At 42.0% G+C, this 15449-nt stretch overlaps 2 protein-coding genes across 5 annotated transcripts in view; both read left to right on the forward strand.

Annotated features, from left to right (window-relative positions):
• Positions 1-50: 50 nt before the first annotated feature.
• Positions 51-13097, forward strand: faf (ubiquitin carboxyl-terminal hydrolase-like faf). Of its 4 annotated transcripts, none has more exons than XM_011306339.1 (5): positions 51-201; positions 1111-1347; positions 1810-9230; positions 9302-9413; positions 12854-13097. In XM_011306339.1, the coding sequence occupies exons 2-5, from the start codon at positions 1282-1284 to the stop codon at positions 12914-12916; spliced, it is 7662 nt and encodes a 2553-aa protein (XP_011304641.1). In that variant the 5' UTR covers positions 51-201; positions 1111-1281; the 3' UTR covers positions 12917-13097. The 4 variants fall into 4 exon arrangements, with proteins under 4 accessions (XP_011304641.1, XP_011304639.1, XP_011304642.1 ...); XM_011306337.1 differs by having other exon boundaries at positions 51-160; XM_011306340.1 differs by lacking the exon at positions 51-201 and adding an exon at positions 208-317.
• An 852-nt stretch (positions 13098-13949) lies between these two features.
• Hao (Hydroxyacid oxidase) overlaps positions 13950-15449 on the forward strand; it is a 15636-nt gene continuing 14136 nt past the window's right edge. The window contains exons 1-2 of the mRNA XM_011306343.1: positions 13950-14246; positions 14397-14548. Of these exons, the coding sequence (XP_011304645.1) occupies positions 14113-14246; positions 14397-14548 (286 nt within the window). The 5' untranslated portion in view covers positions 13950-14112. The remainder of the gene's footprint in view (positions 14247-14396; positions 14549-15449) is intronic.

Raw genomic sequence — 15449 nt, forward strand, 5'->3', positions numbered from 1 at the left:
GGCCGAAATTGCCCTCTCCCTTCCACCCTCCTGGCAAATATGGCCAAATGGTGGCGCCCCCGCAGTGATGTTTACAGATTTGCAGTGAGTTCCGTAACGTCACGTCAAAAAACTGCAACAAAAATTTCTTAGCAATTTCCACGATTTTACTATGTAAAAGGTGCGTTGATTTGGTCTCCCAAAAATTGGTGGCGCGGTGCGGTGAGTTGGTGAGATCGGTGGAGTCCCTAAAATCCACCCTAGTGTCCACCGGCTAATAATCCATCAAAAATATTCCAAGTTCCGAATAGTTTTATACTGGCAGTGCTAATCGTTAGGTGGGTCGCCATTTTGTCCGAAGGAGGCCCGGTTGGATGAACGGGGCGAAAAATTAGGTGCACCCTCGCCCAAAGATCGTTGACGACGCATGGCCAACATCCACCCGCCGGTCTTTCATTATTATCATTATTTTTTTCACCATAACAAAATCAGTATTTAAACTCTAATTAGCCATTACTATAACCAACCAACGAGTAATGGTGTCGAGCTCCGATAGCCGCCGAGTGATGAACGAAAAGTGTGTTTTCTCTCTATTGTCTCGTCACTACGTAGTTGAAAATTTTTTATCCCCTGGTTTTACCCGACAACTCGTACCCCCTCGTAACCCCTCGCGTAACCCCTCGTACCCCCTCGACACAACTCCACCATTCCATCATCATTATCCATCACCAACTCAACCAACACCAACAACTATTTATCCTCTTCACCAAGGGTTCGGGCTCTTTACTCTTTGTTTATTCATCGGGATTTACTGAGAATATTCCACCAAACGTACGAGACATTCTCTTTGTCGATTTTTTTTTTTTCCCTCCCTTGTGACTCTGTCAATAGAATATTTGGATTTTGCTGGCTGGGTAAAATTGTGTTCCTCGGCATTTGAATGTTGACCTGGGACGGGCTCCTACCGAGGAGCATCGAGGGGTTGGGGCTTGCAGAACAAAAGGAAGTCAGCACTTAATTTCATTTGCCCGTCTACTCTTATTTAATGCCAAAATCATCCTTAGCGCGTACTCAATTATGTGATGGCTATTTAACATTTATCATAACAGTTGTGTTTGTTTATCCTTTCAGATAATGTAGACACTGGTTTTTTTAAATAAGCGAACTGAAGGCCTCAAGACATTACTCTAACGTTTGTATTTAATGTCAGTGAATGATTGTGATTGGCGACGGATTTCTAGTTTTCCCACTTATTTCGGTGAGATATTGCTAGTTTGGCGGTGAGAAGAGGTATTTTCAACGATGACGATTGCTACGAGGGGTCAGGGGGTCGGAATTGATCCACCTGAGAATCAGCAGACAACACAGGTATGAGATCAATTAATTTTTACAATTATACCACTCAAATGAGTTATTTCATTCAGTCCAACCTCTAAAAATATTAATACATATTCGACATGCCTTTTTTTTCCGATCCTCATAAGTCAAAAATAAATTGATCAATGGAGCAATGGATCAATGAAACACAGCTCTTTATTGAGAGCCATTTCATCAACAATTGAGTGAACACAATTGAGTTTCACATGTGTGAATTGACCACATACTCCAACTCACTTTTTCATTCTTTCGCAGGGATTTATTTTGAAATAATTGTCATTATTCATTCGGTTGTTGTAACAATATTTCATTTGTCCCGGTTGGTTGTGAAAAGAAGCCGGTGAAAAATGGAATCATACCTTACGTGAAAATGATGGATCGGAGAGTCGATGAAAAATCCTGGTTAGGCTTGAAAAATTCTCGGAGAATGACACAGCGCCCTCGGAATTTCAGATGCACAGTCCGCAAGGTCCTCAGCAGTTGGCAGATGCGATATCAGGCCTGCAATTAACGGAGAACGTGTCCCAAACAGACTGTCAGCCAGATCCAACTCTCGATAATACAAATTGCCAGCGTTCAGAGCCGGACTTTCCCCACGCGAAGCTCGCAACACTCGACGAGAAAATAAATTCCTCCCGATGGGTAGTCCCGGTGCTGCCAGACCAGGAGCTCCGATGCCTTCTCGAGGCAAGCATAGAGCTCTGCAAAAAGGGAATAGACGTTCACAGCGAGGCTTGCCAGCGTTTCTTCCGCGAGGGTCTCACCATTTCCTTCACCAAAATCCTCACTGATGACGCTGTCAATAGTTGGAAGCCCCACATTCACGCATGCATAACCGATAATTGCGACAAACTCGTTGAGCTGTGCGTGAGAAAACTCGATGAGGATTGGTTTCCCCTGCTCGACCTGTTGGCAATGGTCTTCAATCCAAACAATAAATTCCACACTTTCAATGCCTCACAAGCCTCTGAGACAGTCCCCCCAGGGAGTAATATTCCCGATGAAGAGCTGTACGCACGTCCACCCCCAGATCCACGAAGTCCTCGAGGTCGTCTTGTTGATCTTATCAACAAATTTGGCAGCCTCGATGGTTTTGTCATCCTTCTGTCAAGATTCCAGAGTGGACGAAATTTAACAATTCCAGTTATTCACGCTCTCCTACGACCATTCGGTCTCTGCTACGAACTTTTAACAGTTCATACGATAGTCAAATACCTCATGCCCATCATCGAAATGGTGCCAATTATTCTGGATAACCTCACCGACGACGAACTCAAGAAAGAGGCCAAAAATGAGTCGAAGAACGACGCTATATCAGCCATTATCAAAGCCATGAAGTGTCTGGTGTCACGAGTGCCTGGCCAGGAGGCAATGATCAAGAACCTTGAAATATTGAGACTGAAAATGATCCTGAGACTGCTTCAGATATCCTCCTTCAATGGCAAGATGAATGCCCTCAACGAGGTCAACAAAGTCATAACAAGTGTCAGTTATTATCCACATCGTAATCCCTCGTTGGAGGACGAGGAGTGGCTGACAGCTGAGAGGATGGCAAAGTGGATAAAGGACAATGGTGTTTTAGAGATAGTCCTCCGGGACTCGTTACACCAGCCCCAGTATGTCGAGAAGCTAGAGAAAATCCTTCGTTTTATAATTAAAGAGCGAGCCCTGACTCTTGAGGATCTCGATGCTGTGTGGGCAGCCCAGGCTGGCAAACACGAGGCTATCGTTAAAAATGTGCATGATCTTTTGGCGAAAGTCGCCTGGGATTTTAGTCCAGAGCAGCTCGATCACTTATTCGAGTGCTTCCAAATGAGCTGGAAGACAGCCAACAAGAAGCAACGTGAGAAGCTACTCGAGTTGATTCGCCGACTTGCTGAGGACGACAAGGACGGAGTGATGGCCCATAAAGTGTTAACACTCTTTTGGAATCTTGCTCATTCTGATGAGGTACCAACTGAAATAATGGATCAGGCGCTCAATGCTCACGTAAAGATTCTCGATTACTCGTGCTCCCAGGATAGGGACGCCCAGAAAACTGTCTGGCTTGACAAGTGTGTGGAGGAGCTCAAGAGTGGGGACAAGTGGGCCCTACCAGCATTGAAGCAGATTAGGGAAATTTGCTGTTTGTACGAGCCCAATCCCAATATTGCCAACAACCAGCGCAGTCATCACGTTTACTACAGGCAAGAGGTAATCGAGCGCCTCCAGAATCAACACAGTGTCGTTATACTGGTCACCAATAGCCTGACAAATTACATGGACAAAGTGAGGCAGTTGGTCAGAGAGAATTCTGATATAGATGTGATGACTTTCATGCCAGACGGTCGTTACAATCACGTTATGCAGGTCCAGGAGAGGTTAAATTTTCTTAGATTTCTCCTCAAGGACGGTCAACTGTGGCTCTGCGCTGAGCAGGCCAAACAAATTTGGCAGTGTCTCGCCGATCAGGCTGTTTTTGTCTCTGACAGAGAGGCATGCTTCAAGTGGTTTTCCAAGCTAATGGGAGAGGAGCCCGATCTCGATCCAGCCATCAATAAGGACTTTTTTGAGAATAATATTCTCCAGCTAGATCCCACATTATTGACAGAGAGTGGAATAAAGTGCTATGAGAGATTCTTCAAGGCTGTCAACTCGAAAGAGGGAAAGTTGAAGTTGAAGAGACGAACTTTTCTGATGGACGATGTCGATCTCATCGGCACTGACTACCTCTGGAGAGTTGTCACCAACAGTCCAGAGGAAATAGCTAATCGGGGGATCGAGCTGCTCAAAGAGGTGAACACGAATTTGGGGCCTAGACTACAGCTCTCGGTTCTGGCATTTCACGAGACGTACATTGCTGAGTGTATGGACAGACTGAGAGCTCACTACGATACGGTGACGGTATTAAGTGATGTTGTCGTTGAAGGCAAGGAGGAGACAGATGAGCAGGTGTCGAATAAAATAAAAAATGAAGCTCTGAAGATGTGCAGGGTGATGAAGGTCCTACAGGAATACATAAACGAGTGTGACACTGCGTTTCCAGGGGAAAGGAAAATTCTACCACTTCACAGAGCTGCACGGGGCAAACACATGTCCCTAGTCATTCGTTTTGTTAATCCAGGTCGGAGTATCGATGACATCGAGATCTACACTCACAGCAATGATACACTGGCATCTCTCAGGCGACAAATTCTTCGGAGAATCAAGGCTAGCGGGACAAATGTCAAGCTGGATCTATTTATCAATGGAGAATCTTTGGAGCAGGCAGATGACAGAAAATTACTCTCGCAAATTCCATTGAGAGACAAAATGCTACTATCTGCTAAGCTATCCCAAATTAACAGCAATATGCCGAGCTCTCCAGACAGCAGTTCAGATTCATCGACGAGCTCACCCCATCATCCCTACGATGGACCCAATTTGGAAGCTGAAAACAGTCTCCCGGGTGTGGTGATGTCACAGCGAGCACAACATGCTACATTTTTCTTTCAACTGTCAGATCTGGGATGCTCGTTGAAACATTCAAGCCTTCGTGATGGTGCCCGTAATTTACTTCAGCTTGTACCCCCAGATGCCCTGACTGTTCTCAGGCTCCAGTGGCTCTTTGGCCACTACAAGAACGACGAGATGTCACTGAATCCCCACTGTAATGAGCAGAACACAAGTGTCGACACTTTATTCTTTGCAGTATCTGCCAGTCAGGTTTTGTATAATCTGGAGGTACTTTATACTCTTCTGATGCCCGCTCTGGATCCCCTCTCGGAGAAAGCCTTTGATTTTCAACTGAATTTTATAAAGAGTGGAGAGGCCGGTGTGATTCTAGACATGCTAACGAAGAACAAATTTCTGCCGAATGCTGATGAGACGACAAAACGATCGGCTTATCTCACTGTTCTCAAGCTCTGCAAACTTTTACTTACAGTTATTGGGAATTTGATGGCTTGTGTGATGGACGAGGTACAGCAAGCGACTATACCAGAAAATCATGATACGCATTTTCACAATAATCGTAGCCTCGTTGCTATTCTAAAGCAAGCCCTCCACACTGTGCCCAATCAAAATACTGAGTACATGCTGAGGAGTGTTGCTACGAAGTTGGCGCAACATTTGGCGAGTCAAATGTTATCTCGAGGGCCTGAGTCTGACCGATGTCGTCAGCTTTTTATCCAGGCACTGTCCTGGGAGCTGCCAGACATGGCAACCATTCGTGCCATTATTAAACTCGCTTGGGCAGCCTCATCTGGTAATCTCAATCACGCTGATGGAACTATTGAGATGCTGCATACTATGCACGAGGCAAATCAGAAAGAGCAAAAGACTCCAGATGCTAACGATGTGCTTGTTTGCAAGGAGGCCCTGGAGGTACTCACCATTGCCCTCGTTCTCAATCCATCTGCCCTATCGTCCTTAACAAAAGAAAAACTCTGGCACACTTTTCTAACGGATCTTGTCCTGGGAAGTCCGTCCAGGGCCATTAGAATCGCAGCTGCTGAGCAATTTCTCCTTATATCAACCTGGTGTAACTCCAATCATCAATCCTTTCAAAACACCATTCTCCTGCTTTTCGCTGTCCTCGATACGACTGTTGTGGAGAACGCCAAGCAGAGTCACGAGTATTTTCAATTGCTCTGCAGACTTTTGAATTGCGCCCACATATCTGTGTGTCCTCTCCCCTCGGCTGAAGCCCTCCTCGGTGTGGAGGTAACCTGGCTCAAGAAGGTTAAAGAAGCTGTGATGGAGTCTGGAGAAATAGCCATTGATGAGGCTCTCCTAGAGGGTCATCTGAGTCTAACAAAAGAACTTCTTGCCTTTCTCCCGGCCTCGAAGAAGTATGAGCTCGGATGCGATGAAAAACGTGGTGACAATCTCATCAAAGAACTCGTCGAGGACTTTATCTTTCCTGCATCTAGACTAATGCTTCAATTGAGAAGCACTGGCGAGCTGAGCTCCACTCAGGCCAGTCCTGTATGCACAACTCCTCAATCAACGAGTGCAGCCTTTGATTTACTTGTCGGGCTGTGTGTAAGGTGTGTTCCTAATATGAAACTTCTAGTCACCATGCTAACAGACATGTTTTACTCGGATCGAGACGAGCCACTTAACGAGTGGGATTATTTGCCACCAGTGGGACCGAGGCCCCTCAAAGGTTTCGTCGGGCTGAAGAATGCTGGTGCCACTTGCTACATGAACTCTGTTCTCCAGCAGTTGTACATGGTGGAGAGCATTAGGGTAGGACTCCTGATGGCTGAAGGAGCTGCCACTGATCTCAACGAGGATTTCTCGGGAGAAGAGAGAGTCGATGGTGAGCAAACTATCGAGGCCAGTGACAATGACACCAACGAGGAAAAGTGTGGAGTTGATGAGTCAAGAAAAGAGTACAATATTGGAATTCTCAAACAAGTGCAAGCGATATTTGGCCATCTCGCTTACAGCAAGCTCCAGTACTACATCCCTAGAGGTCTTTGGAAGCACTTCAAATTGCAGGGGGAACCTGTCAATCTCAGAGAACAACAGGACGCTGTGGAATTTTTTATGAGTCTTGTGGAGAGTCTTGACGAGGCCCTGAAGGCTCTGGGCCACGAGCAGATTATGGGTAAAATCCTAGGTGGATCGTACAGCGACCAAAAAATCTGCAAGGGCTGTCCCCACAGATACTCCAAAGAGGAGCCCTTCAGTGTTATCAGTGTTGACATAAGAAATCACAGTAATCTACTGGATTCTCTCGAGCAGTACGTCAAGGGGGAACTTCTCGAGGGGGCTGACGCCTATCACTGCGACAAGTGCAACAAGAAGGTTGTCACTGTTAAACGTCTATGCGTCAAAAAATTACCACCAATTCTGGCTATTCAGCTTAAACGATTTGAATACGATTTTGAACGTGTGTGTGCTATCAAGTTCAATGACTATTTCGAATTTCCCAGAGATTTGGATATGGAGCCGTACACTGTCAATGGGCTTGCAAAACTCGAGGGAGAGGTGATAGACTGCGATTACGATCAAGTCAATAAGGGAACGTGTACAAAGTATCAGTTGAGTGGAATAGTGGTTCACAGTGGTCAGGCCTCTGGTGGGCATTACTATTCGTATATTCTTCACAGGCAGAACGATGGTACTGCCAAGTGGTACAAGTTCGATGATGGCGATGTAACAGAGTGCAAGATGGAGGAGGAGGAGGAGATGAAATCACAGTGCTTTGGGGGAGATTACATGGGTGAAGTGTTCGATCAGATGCTCAAACGAATGAACTTTAGGAGGCAGAAACGCTGGTGGAATGCTTACATGCTCTTCTACACTCGGCTCGATGTCGAGGAAAATTCCCTCATGAAGAGTGTCAATGAATTATCATTGTACACCAAGTTGGGTGTGATGAAAATGCCACCTGCCATTGAATACAGCGTGAGAAAGCAGAATATCAAGTTCATGCACAATAGGAATCAATTTAGTCCCGAATATTTTCAATTTATCAGGAAGCTCGTCTCGTGCAATTCACTTCATACCACCCGACTAAATCTCAATGATAAGCTGAGTCCGGAGGCCGAGGAGTTATCGATGCTGTCGGTTCAGCTTGCCTCGAGATTTTTATTCTACACTGGCTTTCACACGAAAAAAACCCTCCGGGGCACTGCAATGGACTGGTATGATATTCTGTGCCACCACTTGAGGGACAGTAAAGCCGTTCGCTCGTGGTTTGCCCACAATGTTCTATTCAATCATCCCCACAGATTCTGCGAGTACCTCCTGAGCTGTCCTAGCACTGAAGTTCGATCGGCATTTCTCAAAATTCTCGTCTTTCTTGCTCACTTTTCCCTTCAGGATGGCCCCTGTGCGCCCCCAAGCCTCAATGCCCCCTCCATTCTTTTGGATCCAACAGCAACGCTCAGCGATCATCTTCTTCACGCTGTTCTATCGCTGCTACATCGAGAAATTTCGGACCATGGCCGACACCTGCCCCACTATTTCTCATTATTCCATTCGTATGCCACCCTGGGACTTCCTGAGAAACAACAGCTCCTCAAGCTCAACGTTCCAGTGACATTTATGCTTGTGGCTATTGATGAGGGACCGGGGCCAACGATCAAGTATCAGTATCCAGAGCTTACCAAGCTCCATCAAGTTGTCAGTATGTTGATCAGGTGTTGTGATGTCTCATCGCGATGCCAGTCAAGCCATGCACCATCGGGAATTCCTGTGCTACCCAATCCTTATGGGGATCCTCAGTGTCAGAGAGACTATCTAATGGTTATTCAGCCCCAGGCTGCTGAGATCCTCTTCACAAGGACAAGCTATATGAAGAAGCTCATTGAAGATGCTAATATCACCGAGGACACTGTTAAATTGCTCCAATACTGCTGCTGGGAGAATCCTCATTTATCGCGGACCATTTTGAGTGAACTCCTCTGGCAAATTGGCTTTGCCTACACTCACGAGCTCAGACATCACACTGATCTTCTTTTGGCCATGCTCCTCATGGAGGACTCCTGGCAGACCCACAGAGTTCACAATGCTCTCAAAGGTGTACCCGAGGAGAGGGAGGGACTCTTCGATACCATACAAAGAAGCAAGAATCACTACCAGAAGAGAGCCTATCAGTGTATCAAGTGCATGGTGTCGCTGTTTAGCAAGTGTCGACCTGCTCATCAGTTGCTCTATCAGAATGCTGAGATGAAGAGGAAGTGGCTTCTTGCCATCGACTGGCTCCAGGATGAGCTTGAGAAAAGGCCATACACATCGGCACCACCTTACAGTCATGCTTACAATAATTGGTCCCCACCGACACAATCCAATGAGTCAACCAATGGCTACTATTTGGAAAGGAGTAATTCAGCTAAAAAAACACTCGAGAGGGCTTTTGAACTCTGTCCTGATGAGGAGCCCGAAGTCGAGGAGGCTATGTAAGTGTCTCTCCACAATACAATTTTCTCTAACATTAACAATTTCTTATTACTAAAATTTAATGTTTTAGTTATGCAAGCCAACCAGACGTGACAGTTACCCAACAAATGGAGGATCAAGAGACCCAGCAGTCCCACCAACCGACCCCATCTCCAGTACACACCATTCACACATCACACCAGGTACACAAGTCTCAAAATAGTGAATCACCACAGACCACCAATCAGGATCCATAATGAATGGTTCACCTGAATTCACGGCTATTCCGCTTTCACGATTAAAATCGTTAACAATAGATGACTGTGACGCTCGTTTAAATGAATTCATCGCACTTAGAGACAAGTTAAAAAGTCAAAGCTAGTTACTGAGAGCTGTACAAAATACATTTGAAACGCGTTTTTTCGTCACACGTCTCTATTATTTTTCCAACAGAAATCAATCGCTCGTGTGGATCGAGTGAAAATTGTTGAAAGAGGGAGAACAATTAGGTCAGAGAAATGTATAGTTGTGTAATTGTGATTATTGGGATCCAGTCTATTGTCAAGAGAACAGCAAATCAAGTACCATAATGCAGTTTCATTTCGTTAGTATCTATGTAAATTTGAACATAATGTTATGAAATAAAGCACTAGGAGATGATGAAGGAAAAAAACGGAGTGGAAGGGGGGAGGGGCGGAGGGTGGACGGTAAGAAACGGGAGTGACATTTTTCTGTTTTTCCAATCGTAAGATTAAATTGCAAGATTTTTGTACTTAATCACTGACATCCACAGTGATACCTTATCGTGCGCATTTTTTTTTCTTCTTTTTCAAAGAGCTTAGCGTATTCTGGTCCCTGAATTCGCTTGCCACGTCTTTTTTTTTCACCTGTTTTTTTTTTTTTTTTATGATGAAAACCGATATCATGAAACATTGTGCCTTTCCTTTTGCACCAGAATTTTCCCATCTAATCGAAATGTAATTTTCAATGTATTTGAAATTTTCAAACTGTTAGTAGGCTTTTTTTGTGAGACCGTGGACGGATCCGGATAATTACCGTATACTGACGAGTATGGGAAAATGGGGCGAAATGGGCTCATTATGATTTTTTTTTAAATAAATTTTGCCAAGTGTCGATTGAAATGGAAACAATTGATTTGGAAAAAAAAATAGTCTCATGTCTCCAATTGAAAATCTTTAGGCTTTCAATATCTGGAGAAAAAAAAAGCGTCGCCCATTTAGCACCAACATTCCCTGACTTCTGTTGCGAGGAAAAAAAATTAACGAGTTTATAGTAGAATGCTGGAGATAGGGTAAAAATTCAGGGATTAATAGGAATAAAGAGAGGAACGAGGAAATTGGAGGATAATTTGCCACATTTCCGTATGAAGTTTTGTACTTTGAAAATATTTTTTATGTCCGAGAGTAGTGGAGGGAAGTAGTAGGTGCATTATTGGTCGATTGTCCTGGAGATGATGACATTAGAAAAAAAAATTTTATAAACCCGCTGCGCTATCTGAATTTCAATAGAATAATTTGTCAAGTTAATTCTCTCTTTATTCCATTTAATTGGAAGAATTTCGAGTTGTATCGCTGTAAGATACGAGCCATCGTATTGGAGCTGTGGTCTCTTCTGAAATGGCGGTATTTTCAATGAATTTAGTAGGGAAGAGTGTCATTACCTCGGAAAAAAAGGAAAATTAATAGATGGGTTGAATTGATTGTGGCTTTGCTGTGGTGATGGCGTCGATTATTTTGAACTGATCACAGCTCCATTACTCGTAATAACGTATGTTATATAGATATTAAAGAATAAAACCGAAAAACGTCACTCGATTAGGTACAAGTGTGACAATCGCGTGTGTACGTCGACATTTATGAATAATGAGACATTTAATCAACGACTATCCCACATGACATCTCCCAAACAATAGCCATCACTGTGAATTTCCCTTTATTTTGTTATCAATCGTTATGATTATTAAAATTCACTATCCCATGATTATTCAAGCGATTATTCAGGTTTAAACATTTTATTGCTGAGATTGGGTTTTTAAAAATCGTATGTACATATAATATAACTGCTTTTGTATGTGATAAAAATTATTATATTTCTATTTTACAATTTTGAGAGCGGAGCTGTTGTAAATCATGGTTTTTTTTTTTGTACACAGAGACTCTTACTGCTAAGTTTAGCCCTTTCTTTTTGTTATTGAAGAGTATAGTTGATAATTATTTAATTATTTAATGATGTCACTGAGTGTAACGTCTTTGAGCGATGGATTTTTTTTTTCCTCAATCAACAGGAACAGGACGATTATTCCAGGAATATCATTTACTGACCTTGAGAGAAAATTCAGGGTGTTTATCCATTTTTTTCAACTTTAGAAATTCATAATAACTTGCTAAATAGAAATAAGCATTGGTGTATAAAAAAAAATGCTTTATTCATTATTTTATTTATGGTTAATTGGAATTTTTATCTATATAAAGGAGATAATCACATAAAAAGAGAGTATCAGTTGATGAAATATTCTGGATAAACATTGTTAGAATTTTCACAACTTGAAATGGTAAAAATTGACATTACCACGGAATACTGAAAGGAATCGCACGCTAGGATTCTAGTCAGTAAAACAGTCAAGCGGAAAAATAATGAATTTTACAATTTTTCAATGAATAAAGTCCAGCCATCATTGATTGAGGTGTTGAACATTAATCTTAATCAAATCCTTGACTTTCTCGCTCAAGACTGCCATGCGAATTGATTCCACCAAACACCCGATGGCTACAACAATTCGGTATTCGGTATCGAAGGGGTAAAACTGTTCACCACCACCACCACCACCATCGCCACACCCTCAGTTCTTGCATAATATCCCAAAACCTCATGGAGATGGACCGAAAAGGTTATTCCACGAGCGAACAACACAAACTATTAAAAATATCCAGAGTAATGTTTGTACGAATTTTTTTGTTGAGACGATTGAGCAGACCTCCATTCATTTTTTTATCCTACTATTTTTTTCTACCCCCGGACAGCCTCCGCAATATCGAACCGTTTCGCCTCTCCGCTATTGAATTTTAATGCAAAATTCAGAGCAATGAATTTAGTTTTAACGAAGAGAGTTGAGAAAAGAATACAAAAATATATTATATGTAAAAGATTCTTACCAAAGCCAAAAAAAAAAACGATTATGCCGACTTTGATACTAACAAGCTTCGAGTTTAAGAAAACAGAGTAAAAAAAGAACGAAAAAAAAAAAACGAAAAAAAAAAGTAATTGAACATTAAAGAATTGTTCAACAGCAATTTTTTGAAATATCAATTGATAGTTTTCTCGAGGGAGAACGGGAGTCGTTCACCGAATTCTCCTGCAATTCATTATAATGAAAAAATGACGGAGAATTAATGGATAAAAAAAGGCAAGTCACTGGGCTACTGAAAAATTTATGAAAACAAGAATAAGAGAGTTACTAGTGTAAGCAATCAAACACCTGTACATAACGACATGATATTAAAAGAATAAAAACCAAAATAAATGACAAACAATATCGAACTCAGCAATTGAATAAATTACACGACTAACTTAATGACTGTAACAGCTGCGCTTTTATTTAAACATTAATTTCTTTTGCACACAGGTTACACTAGACATTGAGTGTTTTCCACAAAGCCAACAAGATAATTGTCACCAGGAGCCTTGAAAAAACATTTGCGCTCTTCAATATTGAAAAGATAAACGAGTGAATAATGCACTTTTAATGCGATTGTATTTAAATCGATGAAATGTCTTGGAGGAGAATGTTTCTACTCGAAAAATATATATAATAATAAATAAATAACGCGTAAACGTTGTACTGTAAATAAAATAGGTATTTACATGGACATCTGTGTCACTGTCATTGCTCGGTGCTTTCACGACGAATCAATTAATGGAAAAAAAAACAGACCAGAACAAAAAAAAAAAAGTGTCAACTTGGCTCAATCGAGAATATTTTTTCATCGAAGTGAGAATGAAAATGGTACCAGGTTATCAAGGAACGTCAGAACTGGCCTCGCAGTGTGCAATTATTAAAGTTATTATTCAATTGAAGAGTAAGGAGCTAGAAGAAAATTCTGCTGGACGATTAGATGAATAGAAAGTGATTTTTCATTCTTGGGACATGAAATAAATTGACCAATTAGCAGATTTCCGAGGCATTTTCAGCCGAATATTATTATTGATAGACACCCAGTTGGGAATTTCGAAGGATTCTTTCGGTCTAGGCATTTATTGTAAGCATTTTCAGTCTGTCTGAACATTCACGTCGAAATTTAATAGGAAATTCCAGTTTTCTGAGGGCTTTATTATTAATGCCGAGTGGAAAATTGGGAAAAATTTCTTTAGTAAATGTTTTTCAAACATGAGCAAATTTTTTCTCTGAGTGATAATTTCATGTAATCTGCAGAGAAATTATTTTTTCCCATTCTCCAAATGGAAAATATTTTCTTAGAGACTGTGATTTTTCCATTGAATTTCACACATTCACTTTGAATAGTAGTGATTTTCTTGCAGTTTTTTCAACAAAATGCAGGCATTCCATTTGGATTTCTAAAACTTGAATGAGATGAGACTAATGCACTGGAAATAATGAAAATACGAGTTTGTGTATTATTTCTACCGAATGATAATAAAATGTTGAACCGTCTCGGGATATTTATTTAGAGCCCCTAGTACTAGGATGACACATGTCTCGATTTTTGCCAAATCCCCATGATTAAACTATTCTGTAAATATATAGGAATGCTCATGTCCACTTATCAGTTATTACATGATTAATTTCTTAACGGGTTATCTCCCCCTGACATTTGTTGCTGTTTGTTGGCATGATCTCGTCAGTTTGGAAGTGAATATTGGAGAATGGAGAGCTTTACGTGTGTTCAAGATTTTGAGGATTCTGCCCTCAAACTCCTCCCAACACCTGTCAGAGATTATTATAAGAGTGGAGCGGGGGGAGAAGTGACACTTCAGTGGAATATAAAAGCCTTTAAACAGTATGTGTTACCATATTTAAGGATTTCTCCCCCCCCCCTTTTTTTTTCTCCATTAATCCCTACGTCGCCAGCTGATTTTTTTTTTATTTTCATTTTTTCACTGTTATTATTCAGCCTTGCTGAGAAAACAATAATTATACGTATCTTTAGATTTAGAATCCGACCTCGAGTACTGAGAAATGCCTCGAAGGTCGACATGAGGACTAGAGTCCTTGGAGAGGAAGTTTCGATGCCCCTTGGGGTGGCTCCCACGGCAATGCAGCGGATGGCTCATCCGGACGGTGAATGCGCCAACGCCAAAGGTAAAATCCACCGCAGTACAATTAAATAATTACTATATTAACAGTCAATCATTGAGCACTGTTTCTTTATTAATGAAATCTCACTTAGTCACAGGCTATACAAAAATATATCTTAATTATCAGTCGAATAATAATAAAGATTAAATGGAAATAACAAAAATGAAGTTGAGCAAATGTGCGCATTGGAATTGACAAAGTATCCGGCGGTTCTGACGTATCGCGGTTCATAAGGCACTGCAAAAAGCTTACCATAATTTACATTCAATTCTCCAATAAATTAATTTTTTAACACATGTAGTGGAAAAAATAGACATTTTATGTCTGTGCCTTCGGCTTGACCCTTCGGAGATTACGTCACGTATGCATCGCATGCATGTGTGTCTCGAACCTATAGTGAGAGCTGTCTATGGGGGGCGAAGGGCGCTTCGATCCGCCATCAAGTGTCGGTTAGCGCGGTTGACGCGGGATTCGTCAGTACGCTTTCGTTTTGCAAAGCGCGTATGTGTGTCTAGAAAACGTTGTTGTAACGTTCGTTGTTTTTATTTCTTCTATCAATAATAGGTGCCCTAAATGAGAGTGAGTCTATGGTAAGTATCCCCCCTAGCATTTCTTTTCAGGTTTATGAGCTTTTTTGGAGAAATTTTCCAATTCTCCAAAAACCACGCAGGTTGGAATAATGGACGACCATGATCAACTGATCAGGCGTCGACGGCTGCGGAGCCGTCGACGGCTGCGGAGCCGTCGACGGCTCCGGAGCCGTCAAAGCGCCTCAATCTTAAAGCCTCGGGTTTTTGCAGGTTTCACCTCAATCCCTTCTAGGAGGCTAGCTCACAGAACTTTCTTGAGCTCTTGGGATCCGCAGGTTTCACCTCGATCCTTGCAGGTTATTTCCTTACATCTT

This window comes from Fopius arisanus, unplaced genomic scaffold (genome assembly GCF_000806365.1).
Source record: "Fopius arisanus strain USDA-PBARC FA_bdor unplaced genomic scaffold, ASM80636v1 scaffold00046, whole genome shotgun sequence".
NCBI lineage: Eukaryota > Metazoa > Arthropoda > Insecta > Hymenoptera > Braconidae > Fopius > Fopius arisanus.